Source organism: Mustela nivalis (assembly GCF_964662115.1).
Source record: "Mustela nivalis genome assembly, chromosome: 9".
NCBI classification, from domain to species: domain Eukaryota; kingdom Metazoa; phylum Chordata; class Mammalia; order Carnivora; family Mustelidae; genus Mustela; species Mustela nivalis.
In genome coordinates, this window is record NC_139028.1 from 92,344,810 (window position 1) to 92,360,739 (window position 15,930).

At 43.3% G+C, this 15,930-nt stretch overlaps 1 protein-coding gene and 1 long non-coding RNA gene across 4 annotated transcripts in view; one reads left to right on the forward strand and one right to left on the reverse strand.

Annotated features, from left to right (window-relative positions):
- LOC309873401 overlaps positions 1–2,499 on the reverse strand; it is a 48,131-nt gene extending 45,632 nt beyond the window's left edge. For both annotated transcript variants that reach the window (XR_014316342.1, XR_014316343.1), the window contains exons 1-2: positions 2,374–2,499; positions 249–341 (exon numbers count right to left, since the gene is read on the reverse strand). This is a non-coding gene — a long non-coding RNA (uncharacterized lncRNA). The remainder of the gene's footprint in view (positions 1–248; positions 342–2,373) is intronic.
- A 105-nt stretch (positions 2,500–2,604) lies between these two features.
- Positions 2,605–15,930, forward strand: part of CAT (catalase) — a 38,230-nt gene continuing 24,904 nt past the window's right edge. For both annotated transcript variants that reach the window (XR_014316341.1, XM_082748943.1), the window contains exon 1: positions 2,605–2,739. Coding sequence is in view for 1 of the 2 variants with exons in the window: in XM_082748943.1 (XP_082605069.1) it covers positions 2,674–2,739 (66 nt within the window). In the remaining variant the exon portion in view is untranslated. The remainder of the gene's footprint in view (positions 2,740–15,930) is intronic.

Here is a 15,930-nt window from a genome sequence, read left to right on the forward strand (position 1 = left end):
GTATTTAATACCCACGAAAATACTCCTATGTTTATGTTAATAAAATATACAAATCTGGTTTGTTTACAGAGCCAATCACTTGGAATTACCTTTAGGAATCACATAGATGTAATGTATTTTTTAACTAGGGCTGATTTTTAGAAGTATTTTCACTTAAACTGTATTAAGATTATAGTTGTGAGGTCAATAAATATAATACTAGGCATGTAACCAAAATAAATTCATTGTCATTACTTGAAAGCACGTACCTTATTTTAATGTACAAGATATGACATGATCTGAAAGTGTCTTGTTTCTCCATTTCTTTTTCTCTAGAAATTCCTTAGGAATCCAAACCAACACTAAAGGAAACAGAGGGAAAAAAAATAAAATAAACAGAGCAATGTTCACGTAAAGAACAAAGGTTAACACATGAGGTCTCTTTTTATTTACTTTGTTGAAATTTGGTCACTGAAGAAAATGATTAATTTATTTTTTCAACATTTATTTACTCAATAAGCCATTAGCTCAGGAGATGATCAGGGCTAGAATCCTGACTCTCTGTCTTAGTAACAGTGTAATCTTGGACAAGTTACTTATTTTAACCTCTCTATGCCTCAGATTCCTGAGTTGTGGGTAGCGAAAGACATCACACAAATCACACAGTGAAGAGCATCTTCACAGTTAAGTGTAATGAAGGAAAAATACAGGGAACTGAAGATTGATTTGGGGGCTGCTCTTTTTTTTTTTTTTTAATTTTATTTATTTATTTGAGAGAGAGACAGTGAGAGAGAGCATGAGTGAGGAGAAGGTCAGAGGGAGAAGCAGACTCCCCATGGAGCTGGGAGACGGATGCGGGACTCGATCCCAGGACTCCAGGATCATGACCTGAGCTGAAGGCAGTCGTCCAACCAACTGAGCCACCCAGGCGTCCCTGGGGGCTGCTTTTCAAAGAACTGCAAAAGTTAAACTTTTATGACAGATTCTTGATACCACGCTTTTGTAAAATCATGATCTTCTGAAATTTCCATAGTCACATGCCCACCCATTATTTGTAGCTTTATTGAAAAAAGTCAAACTTAAAAGTTGAGCACTCTTGGGGCACCTGGGTGGCTTAGTGGGTTAAAGCCTCTGCCTTCGGCTCAGGTCATGATCCCAGGGTCCTGGGATCGAGCCCCGCATCGGGCTCTCTGCTCATCAGGGAGCCTGCTTCCCCCTTTCTCTCTGCCTGCCTTTCTGCCTACTTGGGATCTCTCTCTCTGTGTCAAATAAGTAAATAAAATCTTTAAAAAAAAAAAAAAAGTTGAGCACTCTTGATCTGAAGATTATGGCAGGTTTATATGTATTAAGGTGTTTAAAGAGAAATCCTAGCACCTGAAGGGGAGAATAATTCAGTCCATTTGATTACAATGACAGACGAGTCAATAACTTACTAAGCATTTAATTTTCCAACACGGCTCTTTAAAAACACAGAGCCAAAGTTCCTGGAATTTTTCAAAATTCTTATTCTTAGGAAGGCGGGATAGCCCAGGGGTTCAGGGCACAGGCTTTGAAAGCGGAAGACTCAGGATCTAGGCTCTGACATTCTGTGAGTATTTAAGCTTTGGCCAAGTTCCACCACCTCTCTTCAGCCTCGGAGCCTTCATATTTAAAGGGGGGGAGGGTAACGAGATTTTCATCACGAGGTTGTTGTAAGGATTAAATGACACAGTCTGGCAAACATCGAGCTGCATCTAGCACATGGTAGACACTCCAAAAAGGGCAGCCTGCTCAGCCAAAAGGGAACCTAAAAGGCTGAATGAACTTCCTTCTTAATGCATTTGAGACTATGACGAGTATTAAGAACCTGCCCGTGTTTCATTTTTCCAGTTTGACTATTAGGAGTATTAAGAACCTGTCAGTGTCTCATTTTTCCGGCTTGAGTATTAAGAGTATTAAGAACCTGTCAGAGTTTCATTTTTCCGGTTTGACTATTATGGATAGAGTCTGGGTCCAGGAAAACTGACGCGACATTTGAGAGTAAGATAAGTGGTTCAAACTTAACTGCGGAAGCAGCGTTTGCATTTATTCCAAATTCCCATCCGTCCCTCAGTGGCAGACGATTCGAACACTAGGTTAAGTCAAAAATTCGTTTTGCACAGAGGAATTCAACCCAGGATTTCTGACTTACTAGGAGCTGAGATCGCGTTTAAAGTGCAAAGCCCTACCCTGCAGCGCCTCAACGTTCCCTCCTCAAAACCAGCCGGCCAGCCGCCGGCGCGTCGCGGGGCAGCGTGAGGGATGCTGGTAACCCGAGGCGAGAGTCAGAGCCTCAGAGGTAGGGCCCAGCTCTGGGTTCATAAACCCCAGCCTGGCGGGGTCGGAGGGGCCGGGCTTCCCAACCTTTTCACCCACCTTTCTGGCCTCTCTCAGTCCCGAGGTTTCGTCTCCCCCGCAGAGGGGACACAGCGCCGTGTCCATCTCCTCCCGCCCGTATTTGGCTTCCAATCCCATCCTGCTTGGCGCTGGAGCGACCAATCAGGAGACAGTCTCCTTGCAGGGGCGGGACAAGGGGCGGAGCTGAGGGGCGGAGTGACAGGCGGAGGCAGAAGTAGCCTACTTTATGTCGCGCGGCGGTAGTCGGCGTCGTCCGCTGAGGGTGGAGACGTGAGAGCCGAGGCCACCTGCAACGTTCTGCAAAGCCAGTCACACACGATGGCGGACAGCCGGGATCCAGCCAGCGACCAGATGAAGTTCTGGAAGGAGCAGCGGGCCGCGCAGGTACAGCCCGCGTCCCCCGAGCGGGCCAGAAGGTTTGCGCAGGAAGCTGGGCGTCGGCGAGTAACGGCCCAGGCTTCTCCTACGTAGCGGCCGTGCGGGGGGCTGCACCACTGATCGCGGGCCGGGGTGGGCGCCGCTTTTCAGCCCCGGTGGACTGGTCCATTCTCGGGAGGAGGGGGAGAGGGTTCTGGGTTAGGGGGAAAGGCTGCTGCTGGTTTTGTCGTGGGCCGCAGAGCGTGGGTGATTGGCTCCAAGTTTTGCAGTTTTGCCAGCTGGGACAGAGGTCGCAGCTTGAGGGAGGAATGAAGCCTCACGGGGGAAAGAGGCAGAGAGCTACAGCTGCAAGAAAGGAAGTGAGGGAGGAAATGGGAACGGGGCTCCAGCCTTGACCTTGCTCAAGCACTTACTCCAAGGTTCCATATTTGCGGGGTGCCATGTGGGCAGGGATCCCGTTTTTATCATCTCGGTAGCCCCAACAGCAGTCACAAGTACTCCGTATGCATGGCAGTCAACGACGAAATAAAGAATTTTAGGGCCGTCATTCCATTTGCATTTTAAAAACTCCATGCCTAGCATTTTGGAGCTAGAAGCGACATCAGGGCTTGGTTAATGCGTTTATTCACACGTATTCTTGGAGTGCCGGTCTGTGCTAGTCACCGTGCCGAGACGGGGTGTACAGATGCCAGTGAGGCAAGAACTAGAGCGTAGGGGAGCTCAAAGTCTAGTCAGGGAGACTGCACAGATAAACAGGTGATTACCATACAGCGTGGTGAGGGCTCTATTATAGGTTATCTGTGAGTGTGAAGGGAGTGACTGGACTTGGCTGGAAAGCTTCCCAAAGCACGTGACATCTGAACAAGAACTTTAAAGATGAGAAAGGAGTTCAGCTCCGTGGTGGTGGGTGAGGCGTTCCTGGCCTGTATCCAGGGGCGCAGAGTCTCAAAGAGCATCTTTGAGCAGGTTGGGTTAGTTGGGAGTGCTTCTGATCTCAGTCTTCTCTTGTCCTATTGGACCAGAGAGTCTTGAGGGACTTGCCCAGTTCCCATGGCAGAGAGAGGGCCAGAGCCATGCTTCTTCTCATCTTAATGCTCTTTCTCAAAATTGAGTTAGTTATTCATGAACTGGAGTGTTAATGCTAACTGTCCTGTGGATCGCTTTATAATTCCCTGCTCTTGAGAAGGTTTTCGTGCCCCTCTTAGGGCCTAGCACTTCTCTCTCCTTGTATTGTCCTTTATTATATGCCAGGAGGGTAATTCAGTTTTTCATGAGTTCCTAAAGAGAACCAGAGAGACTTGGAGTCTTAATCAAGGATGGGCAGCCAATTAGGGGCAGAGTCAGGATTAGAACTTACCTGCTGGGGGCCAGGATTCTTTCTGTATCTAGTGGTCGCTAAATCCTGATTCACAGGATTGTCCATATTGAGATTGTCCATATTGAGAGCAATATGGACAATGTAGTGAGTGTTTCATAAAGCACAATTTATTCATTTTTAAAGGACCCCTTTAAATTTTGTTCTGAAATTAGCTTACCTCTATATTTTGAGAATCATTAACTGTTGTTAAATCATTACAGCACTAATGGCGATTTACCCTATGTGGTTGCCCATGTGTGAAACATTGGGCTTACAAGAACACATCTATAATGGGGGGCTTATAGTTGAAATACTGTTGTCTTCTCTGCCAATGGCATGTCTGTGCGCTGTGTGGACGGTCCTGATTGGCAGTCACTTTAATGTCTTGTTCTTCATTTTTAGCTGCTCTTGGTGAAAATCCCTTATTTCTTTGAGATGACCTCCTCCTCCGGATCCTCCAAAGGGAATTTTGCATATGTCCCATAGCCTTTCTTATTCTCCAGTGCTTTTTTGGAAAATTTCATACATTCCGAAAAGTTGAAGGAATCCTGCTGTGTATACTTACATATATTCACCACATTTTGCTATGTATCCTTTATTACATGTTTTTTTAATTACATGTTATTGTAACTGTCCATTCCTTTGTATATCCCAGAGTAGGTTATAGCCATCAGTAGACTTCACCCCTAAACACTAAACATGCAAAACAGAATTCAGTATTTGTTTGTGTGTTTAAGTTAATATGTACAGTGAAATATACAAATATTCAGTGTACCATTCCATGATTTTTTAAAAAAGATTTTATTTATTTATTTGACAGAGAGAGGGAACACAGCAAAGGGAGTGTGAGAGGGAGAAGCAGGCTTCCCGCTGAGCAGGAAGCGGGGATTCCCAGGACCCTTGACCCTGGGCTCATTACCAGGGCTGAAGGCAGATGCTTAGTGGCTGAGCCACCCAGGCATCCCTCAGTGATATTTTGATACATATATACCAGTGAATCCTATTCCGTCCTCAAGGTACAGAGACAATTATTGTCACCCTGGAAAGTTCTCTCATGCTGTTTCCCAGTGATTTACTGCAACCTTTGCAGTCTTGCCCCAGGCAGGCTTCCTTTTTGATTTCTTTTTAGCCTTTGGCTTATGTGCTTTTTTTGTGTTAACACTTCCTTAATTCAGCAAAAATTTTTTGAGATTAAAACAAGAAAAAAGTGTTTTAAGATTCATTCATGATGGTGTTTGTATCAGCACTTTGTTATTATTTATTTATTTATTTATTTATTTTAATTATTTATTTGACAGAGATCACAAGCAGGCAGAGAGGCAGGCAGAGAGAGGAGGCGAAGCATGCTCCCTGCTGAGCAGAGAGCCCGATACCGGGCTCGATCCCAGGACCCTGAGATCCTTACCTGAGCCGAAGGCAGAGGCTTAACCCTCTGAGCCGCCCAGGTGCCCCAGCACTTTGTTATTTTTATTGTGGACTAGTATTCCATTGCATGAATACAGCACCATTTGTATACACTGTTGCTGGGCATGTGGGCTATTTCCACTGTTTGGCTGTTAGAATAGAGCTGCAATGAAAAGTCTTAAACAGATGTTTTGTGCACATATGCTTTCATTTCTCTTAGGAAATGCCTGCAGTAGAATTGTTGGGTCATAGGGTAAGTGAGTATTTTATAAGAAATGCTAAGACTTTTTCCAAAGCATTTATACCATTTAACACTTCTGTCAGCTGTGTATGAGAGTGCCAGTTGCTCCATATTCTGTCAGCTTTGGTGTTGTCAGTCTTTTAATTTTAGCCATTCTTGTGGGTACAAAGTGGTGTCTCACTGTGGTTGTAATTTGCACTATTCTCATGATCAGTGTGAATGAAGAATCTTTCCATGTGCTTATTAACCATTGGTTTATGTTCTTCTGACATAGCTGTTCAACTATGTCCTTTAGAAAACTAGATTGTCTTTTTATTATTGATCCATAGCTCATCTTTGAAGTGATACGTGGGCTAAGGGCTGTAGTAATTCCGAAATGTATTATGGCATAAACATAATAGAAATTTATTTCTTACATGATGGGCCAAAGTGGTTTGGGATGAGTACCCTATGGCCTATAGTTATGGAGGGAGGGTTCCAGGCTTAGCTTTCAAGGTTGCCCTGGGCATCACTGCCCATCTGTAGAAGGTTAAGAACATGGAGAAGGGTATGTGGGGGGTTTAGGGACCAGGATAAAAGTGGTATAGGTCATTTCTACTCATTTTCCATTGGCTACATTGGCTCCAATGGCCTGTTACATGACCACACCTAATAGAGAGGGCAGCTGGGAAATGTAGTCTATCCCAATCCAGGTAACCGACTTACTGTGTTATCCAAACCATACATTCCATGTGAAAATCTATGTAGTCATTTCCTGTGATATAGTGATAGGCAGGTGTAACCCTTTTTTTTTTTAAAATGTTATGTCATTTTTCTGTGTAAGTGGGCAGCTTTTTATCAACATCCTCCCTCCCACTCTCTGTTTTTTTTCTTTTTCTATTCTTTCTCTCTCTCTCTCTCTCTCTTTTTTTTTTTTTTTTTTTGTGAGTAGGCTCCACACCCAGCGTAGAGCCCAACAGAGGGCCCGAAATCACGACCCTGAGATCAGGAGTTAGATACTCAACCAACTGAGCCACCAGGTGCCCTTTCAGTTTTTATTTTTATTTTTATTTTAAGGTTTCATTCTTGATAAGATTATTTTAAATATTTGCTAATGATTAAAAACCCATAGCAATGTTTTGACCATTTTTTGCTGGAAGCCTTGATAACTCATCAAGAAGAGGAAAAAAAAAAAAAACCATTAACAACTGTTGTGACACTTTGATTATTACAGGTACTAATATAAAACAGCCTGGCTTGAAAAACAAACTTTTCCTATTTGGGTGAAGGAGGGGGTGTTTTCAGTCTGTGTGTGCTCAGAGATACAGTGATATGACCTTTAAGTCTGACATTTATTTTCCTTGTAAAATGAAACTTTTATTTTATTTTTTTCTGGATTAAAACACCCACTAGTTCTGTTTCTGGCATCTTTCTTACTTTCTTGTGTCATTTGCTCCTTCTCCCTTCCCCCACTCAGTGCAACAGCATGGACAGGCAATTCTCTCCGTGCCTGATAGCACTTCTTGTTCTTGCTTAGGGCACTGTTGTTGGTCTAAGGCCATAAACGTTGCAGTTCTGGTAGCAGTTACTATGCTGAAAAGGCCTGTTTAGAAGCTTTCAATATACCCTATTTAGTACCAATAGGATCTTTTTTTTTTTTTTTAAAGATTTTATTTATTTGACAGAGAGAGACACAGTAAGAAAGGGAACACAAGCAGGGGAAGTGGGAGAGGGAGAAGCAGGCTTCTCGCTAAGCAAGGAGCCCGCTGCAGGACTCAATCCCAGGACCCTGGGATCATGACCTGAGCTGAAGACAGACACTTAGTGAATGACTGAGCCACTCAGGTGCCCCCATTTGTGTTCTTTATTAAGAACACAGTTTGAATATTATAGGAAAATAGTATGGTGACAGATGGTGACTACACTTATTATGATGAACACTGAATATAGAATTGTGAAATCAGTATGTTGTATGAGTATGTTAATTAAAATTTTTTAAAAAGACTTGATTTTTTTTTTACCCTTTTTGAAAAGATTTGACATTTTCCATGATATGTTATTTAGTTTTTTTTTTTTTTTTTTTTGAGTGACCATACCCTAGGTGGAGGGAACAGGATAACTTAGACAATGAGTAAAGTAGAATGAAAATCAGTCTTGCTTCTCAAGCTTAGAATGACCTGTTGGCATTGACCTATACAAGGCACCTGGTGGCTTAACCATGATGAAGTTTGCTTACAGGACAAAGTGCATTCCAGTGAGAAGTCTCTGCGTGTAGCCCAGGAGGCATCCTTTTTGGTCATGAAGGCAATCAGAAACTTTTCCCAGTGTTACCACTTCATGTATTTTGATCTTGTGAATCGCCCTGGTGTGATGGGCCCTTAATTAAGGTCGGGCACCTTCTGATGCTTAGAATGTCTAAGGTTAATAATAACAATAACAATAATAAAAATAATAATAAAGCCCAACCAACTACATTTGGGATTTAGTATTAAATGGCCTTGGAAGTTAGGGTTTTCACATTTTCTCGTGATGGTAAGTGCTCTCTGGGCAGGAGCTGGCATTAACCATCTGGTCGATTGCCTAGTGTGTATTTTGTGTGCAGAGCTGAATTCAGCTCTTTGTCGTGACTCTAGGTGTCTGTAGGGAAAGAATTCAGTATGGAGTGGGGTCACAATGAGCACTCACTTGTTAGAGTTACTGATGCAGCCTGCCCTTTCTCTCCCTTCACCTTCCCCGTTTCTTTTATTAGACATTTCTCCTTGATTCTTGATGTAAAAAAAAAAAAAAAGCCCGAAAAAACAAAAAAACACCCTGAGACTTTATATTGTGGAAAATTTGAAACCAGAACTGAAGTAGAGAGGATCATATAATGAACCTCATAAGTGCCTTTATCTCAAAAGATAATAACTCTGTAAGAATACCACTGTGACATCTAGAACCTGAGCAGTAATCGCTTACCTTTCTCAGCCAGTCAGTGTGTTCACTTTCCCTGATTGTGCAGAAAAGCATTCACCTACAGACCAAAGTTGACTGTAGAAAGGCCTACTTGCAAGAGTGGCCCCTGGCTGGTGTCTGGAAGTTGGATTTCAGGAAGGCTCCCCTACCTGGGCTGGTAAGAGCGACTGACTCCCAGAGCTGTGCAAACAATGTAGTGTTTACTGAGTCCCTGCTTTCCTGCTGGGAGCCAGAGGGCACCTCCACCATTAGCTCCTTATATAAACTTCGTGTGCTGAGTCTCTAATGAGCTTCCCTGCTAGACAACATTTCACAGGTGTTGCCACATCTTGCTGGAGGGTTGAGTGTGTCCTGTGTGACCACCCCCCCCCCCCCATCCCGGGAGAGGACTCTGAAAGCTTGTGCTCTTTTCTTCCAGACTTCACTCCACATGGCTTTCTCCTTGCTGGGGTTTTGCTTTGTATTAAAATGCTATAATAAATTACAGCCTGAGTATGACTCAGTGCTGGGTCCCATGACTCCTCCTAGGGAATCACCTGGAGGTAGATGGTCTTGGGGACTCTTGGCACGTCTGTCTGTCTCTCTGTCTGCTTTTTAATGCTTTGTTTAAATGCAGTCTGAATAAGGTTCACATGTTGCATCGGTTGATATGTCTTTTAAGCCCTTCTTCTGGTAGTTATAAACACAGTTCTTAGTGGTTTTGTGAAGCAGTGAAGAGTCAGGCTTTACAGTCAGATAGGAGTCAGATTGTCACTTGACTCCTGGGCAGGTTGCTTCACCTCCCTCCCCCATGGTTTCTCCATATTAAATTTGGGCTAATAATCCTCCTTACCTTAAAGGATTATTGAGGACTCATTTATGTAATACATGCGTGTAAATTAATATATGTCAATTACCCAGCACATAGAATGCATACAGGACATGGTAGCTCTGTTGTTTTAAGAAATGCTATAGTATTGTGGTTAAGAGTTTGCATTCTTTTTTTTTTTTTTAAAGATTTTATTTTATTTTTTATTTACTTATATGACAGACAGAGATCACAAGTAGGCAGAGAGGCAGGCAGAGAGAGAGGGAAGCAAGCTTCCTGCTGAGCCTAATGTGGGGCTCGATCCCAGGACTCTGGGATCATGACCTGAGCTGAAGGCAGAGGCTTAACCCACTGAGCCACCCAGGTGCCCCAAGAGTTTGCATTCTTGAGCCAGTTTGCTTGGGTTCAGATTCTGATTCTGACCTTTTCTGTGTGGGTGACCTGGAGTAAATTGCATAACTTCTCTGTGCCTCGGTTTCCTCTTCTTTATAACGAAGGTATACTCATACTTCACACAGCTGGATTAAATGTGATAACCCAAGTAGAGTTTAGAATAATGCCTATATACTAAGCTGTTTTTGTTATTATGAGGTTTGAGAAAGTCCTGTAGGTGAGACCTCTCACACAAATTCCATACCCAAGCTGAAGCAATAATCAGCAGGATGAGTGAGTTCCAAGTGTTATTTTCATTACTGGTAGAGGCTTCGTTGGAGAATGTGGCTTAGGCGTTTTGGCCAAGAGGACTTGCTGAAATAACCCCTGTGTTGAATTTACCCCTTGCATTTAGGCAGTGGAGATTACCAGAGCAGCCCCTGGGAGAGCAGGATGTGTGCTGCCTGTGGTCACTGGCTTCCAAAGGGGAGAAGGGTGGGGACCTTGTGAGGCCTGAGTTCTTTTCCCAAATTGCCTAGTCCCTTGGAATGGGTCGGGAGGCTTGGAGCACTCTGGTCTCTCCCCTTCCCCCCAACGAAATTTGAGGGCCAAGACAGTCTTTGGGTTTCTGTACATGGGTGTGTACATTGTGCATATTTGATGAATCTTTGTTGAATAAATGTAGAATATTATAATTTACTAAAAAATACCATATATTCTGTGTTGATCTCTGAGAATGACAAGATGTCCTTATGACTCCTTTGAGACTGAAAGTTAGGGATGGGCTGTATTACCATTCTTTGTCAATTAAAACATGGAAGAATGATGTTTAGTAAGTTCTTGGAACTTCTGTAAGCAGAGGGCACTAATAAATGGAAACTGTTGATAGAATATTTTATCAGAGAAAGCCAACCTTACTCCTCCCAGGAAAATTTCTTCATTCGTGTCTTAACTCCAGCCAAAAATAAGAAAGAGCAAAGCCAAAATGGAATTTTACTTTGAGTCCTTACTTTTGATCATGGTGTCAGTTTTTAGAAAAGTCAAAGTCCTTCTTTGCCAATTTCTGCAGCAGTTTTCATAACTTTTGTCTAAAGGTGTTTGATTGAATTTGAAGTTATAAATTCAAACATTTCCCATTTATTTTTGAGAGGGGAGATGCAGGGGGAGAGAGAGAGAGACTTTTGTTGCTTCTTTCTTCTACTTAGAAATAATCTTTCTTGGCCATTTTGTGTTGGTCCATAGCTTAATTTATTCACATGTTGAATCCACAAGCCTTTTTATCAGCACCACGCTCTAACCAACTGAGCTAACTGGCCAACCACTCCACAAGCCTTTTTAAAAAGATTTTTTTTTTAAAGATTTTTGTTTATTCGACAGACAGAGATCACAAGTATGCAGAGAGGCAGACGGGGGGGTGGGGGTGGGAGTGGGAGGGGAGTGTGTGGGGGGGAGGCAGGCTCCCCGCCAAGCAGAGAGCCCGATGCGGGGCTCGATCCTACGGCCCTGGGATCATGACCTGAGCCAAAGGCAGAGGCTTTAACCCACTGAGCCACCCAGGCGCCCCTAAAAAAATTTTATTTATTTATTTGAGAGAGAGAGAGAGAGCAAGGAGAGGAGCAGAGGGAGAAGGATAAGCAGACTCTGCGCTGAGCATGGAGGCTGAAGCAGGGCTCAATCCCATGACCCCGAGACCATGACCTGAGCCAAAATCAAAAGTCAGATGCTTAACTGATGAAGCCACGCAGGAGTCCCACACAAGCCTTTCTTTGTATACTTGATAACGGCATCGTGTCAGGGGTCAGGGATATAGATGTAAAATGAGTATATTGTCTAGAGAGGAAAAACAGTGAAGCAAATAGGGAATTATAAATATTTTGTTCTGTGGGGAACAAGCAGATGCCCTTGGCCTACCTTGAGGGATGGCATGGGGTGGGGGCAGGAAGGGCCGGTTCAGGAGAAGCATAGATGAATGTCATGGACAGTTGTCAGCCAGAAAGACATAAATACCTTAACAAATACAAATGCTGCTTTCCCTGAGAGAGAGCGAGCTCCTAGAATTCCCCACCAATGAAAAGCTTTTCTCTCATTAAAAAATTCTAATCCTAAAGAGAATCCTAAAATTATAATCCTAAAAACTTTAAAGAGTTTTTAAACTCAGTGATCTGAGTTTAAAACAACAATAACAACAGCAACATACTAGTCAGCAAGTTGGAAGAAATCTCCTTTGCCCATCATACTTGTTATATAGAACAGGTAGACCTGTGCCCCAACATTGAAATCTGTGTAAAATCACTGAAATTCTCCAATCATACAGTATTACTCATTAAACGGAAATAACCCGTCTCTCACTAGATTATTGGTGGCTTAAGGGAGATGATTTATGTAAGGGTAGGTTCGATAAAGTCTCGCATATGGCAGGTGGCTCAGAAATGGTTGTTAGGAAGAGAAATTCTGTACAGTTCTGTCAGTTGCATTGATCCTCTGTCCTTCCTGGTTAGCGTTGGACCAGAAATGGCTGTCCTCCATCCTCTTACCAGAGAAGGCCCAGAGCTGGCATTCTGGGGTGTTGTTTCTTTGGTCTGTAGCTGGCAAGAACCAGGGGGCACAGGCTGTGGGGCATGTCTGTGGTCTGGTTTATCAAACACACTGTCCTGCAGGGGCCCCCTGCCCTCCCTCCTCCAAGACTGCAGCCTGTCCTGTTGTTTGTGCAGAACATAGAGATTCCTCTTGCCTCGCAACCTCTGTGGTCTGTGGGGATGGGGGGGGTGGGGAAGGGAAGGGACAGGGGCAAGGCCAGTGGAATGAATGAGTGAGGGTTGAACTGGGTGTGCCTGAGAGGCCCTTGTTCTCAATGCCGCACCCTCTGGATGGTACCATGAGTCCATGTTGGGATGGTTGAGCTTCTCATGTGACCCAGGTGCCCTATGGCTGCTTTTTATGACCTTGACCTGCAGACAGGCTCAGACTTGTTTTCTCCTCCAGCCGTTTCTGCCCTAGCATCTGTATAAAGCCTGCCACCCCTTTGTTGCCCTTAGCCTCGTCCTGAGGCTGCTGGCTCTGCCATTTGTAGGCTTTTTGTTCCCCCTTCTCTCCTTTCATCCACTCCTGACCCGACTCTGCCCTTCTCAGCTGGTGCAGAGAGTGGCTTGGCTTCACCTGACTGGGCTCCCTAACCAGGCAACCTCTTCTAAGTGTCCCGTTCCTGGCTATTTTTGTGGTTGTTTTTAGCCCTGAAGGGCTGGTTTTCATTGCTCTCCGCTTACTTGTTCAGAAATATTTGAAATGCTGGAGATTGCTGCAAGTTTGCCCTAAACCAGAACAAAAACAAATTGTATTTAGACTGGGGTTGATTGCAGTGCTCCGTGCATGGTGCTGACCCTGGAATTGGACACGGGGCGCTCACTGCCTTCTGAGCCACCACCTCTCCCCTCTTCCTTTTGTCACTGCCGTTCTAGACACTGCATTCATCGTCTCTGCTTCCTTCCCTCCTCTGCATTCCTGGGCCGGCCCGCTGAAACTTACACCTCCAGGGTCACTGATTTAAAGTCAAAGACAATGGTCACAATCCTTTATTACAGGACTTCAGATGCACCCCGTCAGAGTCATTTTTCCTTGGCTCAAGTCACACCATCAATAGTAGTCAGTGGCTGGCTCTCTCTCGTTTTATTTTATTTACCCTTGAAACTGTCATGGGACTGGTCACCAGAGGCCCCAGGTTTCCAAGACCAGAATCCCCTTTTCAGTCCTCAATTCCATTGGTCTTTGTGCAGCAAGTGCCTCTGTTGGCTTCTGTCCTGAAATTCTCTGTCCCGGAGTTTGGAGTCTGTGACAAGCTTCCATGCATTCTTTCTCCTTTGCTGCCTCTTCCCTTCCTTGTGAGGGGATGGTGCTGTCCCTCAGTGCTCTGTCCTGTTCTCTTCTGTCTCACCCTGCCCCCTCTTCCATGTCTGGCTCCCTCATGGTCACGGGCACACACAGATTCTTTTGCCGCTGCCTCTCTTCTGTCAGCATTTAGTGGCTATAGTTTCGGTATATCAATATTGACAAAGGAATTTACACACTAAATATAGCTGCTTTTGAGTCGGATTTTAAGACTGTGCTTTCCCAGCCTCGAGCGAACGTCCTATTTCATTGAGTCTCAGATGGGTACTGTGAAATGTACTAGCGCCCTATACACTACTCAGGAGAAAACCCTGCCTGGCCAAACCAGGACACATTGCTAAGATGCCACAGATGGTAGGACTTACCCAGCTTTAAAGATCTTAAACTATTAAAAAATTGTGTATGTTACCATCAATGAACTATGATAGGTAACATTTGTTTAAGAGCCTGTGCTCAGCAGCGGCCCCTTCTCTGAAGAATTTTCTCTCTACGTTGTAATTATTTCTCTGAAGAAAGAAAGAACTTATTTAGGGTCTTTCCTCATAAAAATGATTACATATCTATCGTATGCTTCTTTGTTCTCTTTGCAGTCATTTTAAGCTGAAGATGTAACTCCAAATGGAGATTTCAGGTTTTTAGATTTACATGGGCAAGTGAAAATAAAGCATAATTTAGGGAGTTATTTTAGAAAGTAATTAGGTGATTAGAAGTGGACACTTGTGGTGTCTTCATTAAAAATGTTTTTAAGGATTCACAGACCTGTACCCCTGAAGCAAATACTACATTATATGTTAATAATAATTAAAAAAAAAAAAACAAAAAATGTTTTTAAGGGAGCACCCGTGTGACTCTGTTGGTTAGGCGTCTATGTCCCGCTCAGGTCATGATCCCAAGATCCTGGGATGGAGCCCTGAGTCAGAGTCCCTGCTCAGTGGGAAGTCTGTTTCTCCCTTCTTCCTCTGTCCCTCCCAGTCATCTGCACTCTCTCTCTCTCTGAAATAAATAAAATAGGATCTTAAAACATGTTTTTAGGAACTGTATGACATGAGGATATATACATTGCCTTCATTAAGTCAATACAAAATACAGATAATTTGGAAAAACTTCTGATATTTGATTAGATGTAGGTAGACTTTCTGACTTAAAAATTATTTTAGGAAAAAAAATAGAAGTCTAAAGAAAATTAAAATGACCTATAATGATATCACCTAAATGTTATGATAGTTTTATTGTTACTTAAAATTTTTGTGGATGGGATTCTTTTTTTTTTTTTAAAGATTTTATTTATTTATTTGATAGAGATTACAAGTAGTCAGAGAGGCAGGTAGAGAGAGAGAGAGAGAGAGAGAGAGAAGGAAGCAGGCTCCCTGCTGAGCAGAGAGCCTGATGTGGGGTCGATCCCAGGACTCTGAGACCATGACCTGAGCCGAAGGCAGAGGCTTTAACCCACTGAGCCACCCTGGCGCCCCTGTGGATGAGATTCTTAATGGTGGCATAGTATTTCATTAACTGTGCCTCTATTTTTGGATATTTAAGTTACATGTCAGCTTTTGCTGCTGTAGGTAATATGACACTGAACAACTCCTGTAGACTGTAAGTTCCATGAGAGCAGGAATGTTGATGTTTGCTGCTGTGGTCCCAAACACTAACATACCATAGGCACCCCCTACACACTTTTGGAATGCTGTTGGGTAAATTTACTATAAATCTTATTGCACACATTCTTCCTGACTCTGAATATACCTAGGGAGTAGAAAAGGGAAGCTAGGGAGATGATTTAATTGCTTATTTTGTAGTATTTTGGGAGATGTATTTGGAATATAGTGTCCCTCAATGCAAGCAGATGCATTTAGTAACTGCTTTTCATTCTTTTTTGTCTTGGGTTCTGTAAGGAGGAACCTTTAACCTCGGAGTGTCCATTGTCGCTTCCTCATAACATAGAGATGAGAAAAGAGGGTATTTTGAGGCAAGACTGCTGCTCACACCAAGCTACTGTTATCTTCTAGAAATCTCTCTAAAGCCTTGCACTTATTATTTTCATAAATCATGTTTAAAAACTCGTTTTCCATGGTCCATTCCCCTGCCCCACTCTCATTTTATTTAATACAGCTTCATTTCCTTAGGTCTTTTCTTCTCAGCAAATATATGGCATCCTTCTCACCTTCTAAGATACACTCTCTTCTCTTTAGTTCAGGTCAG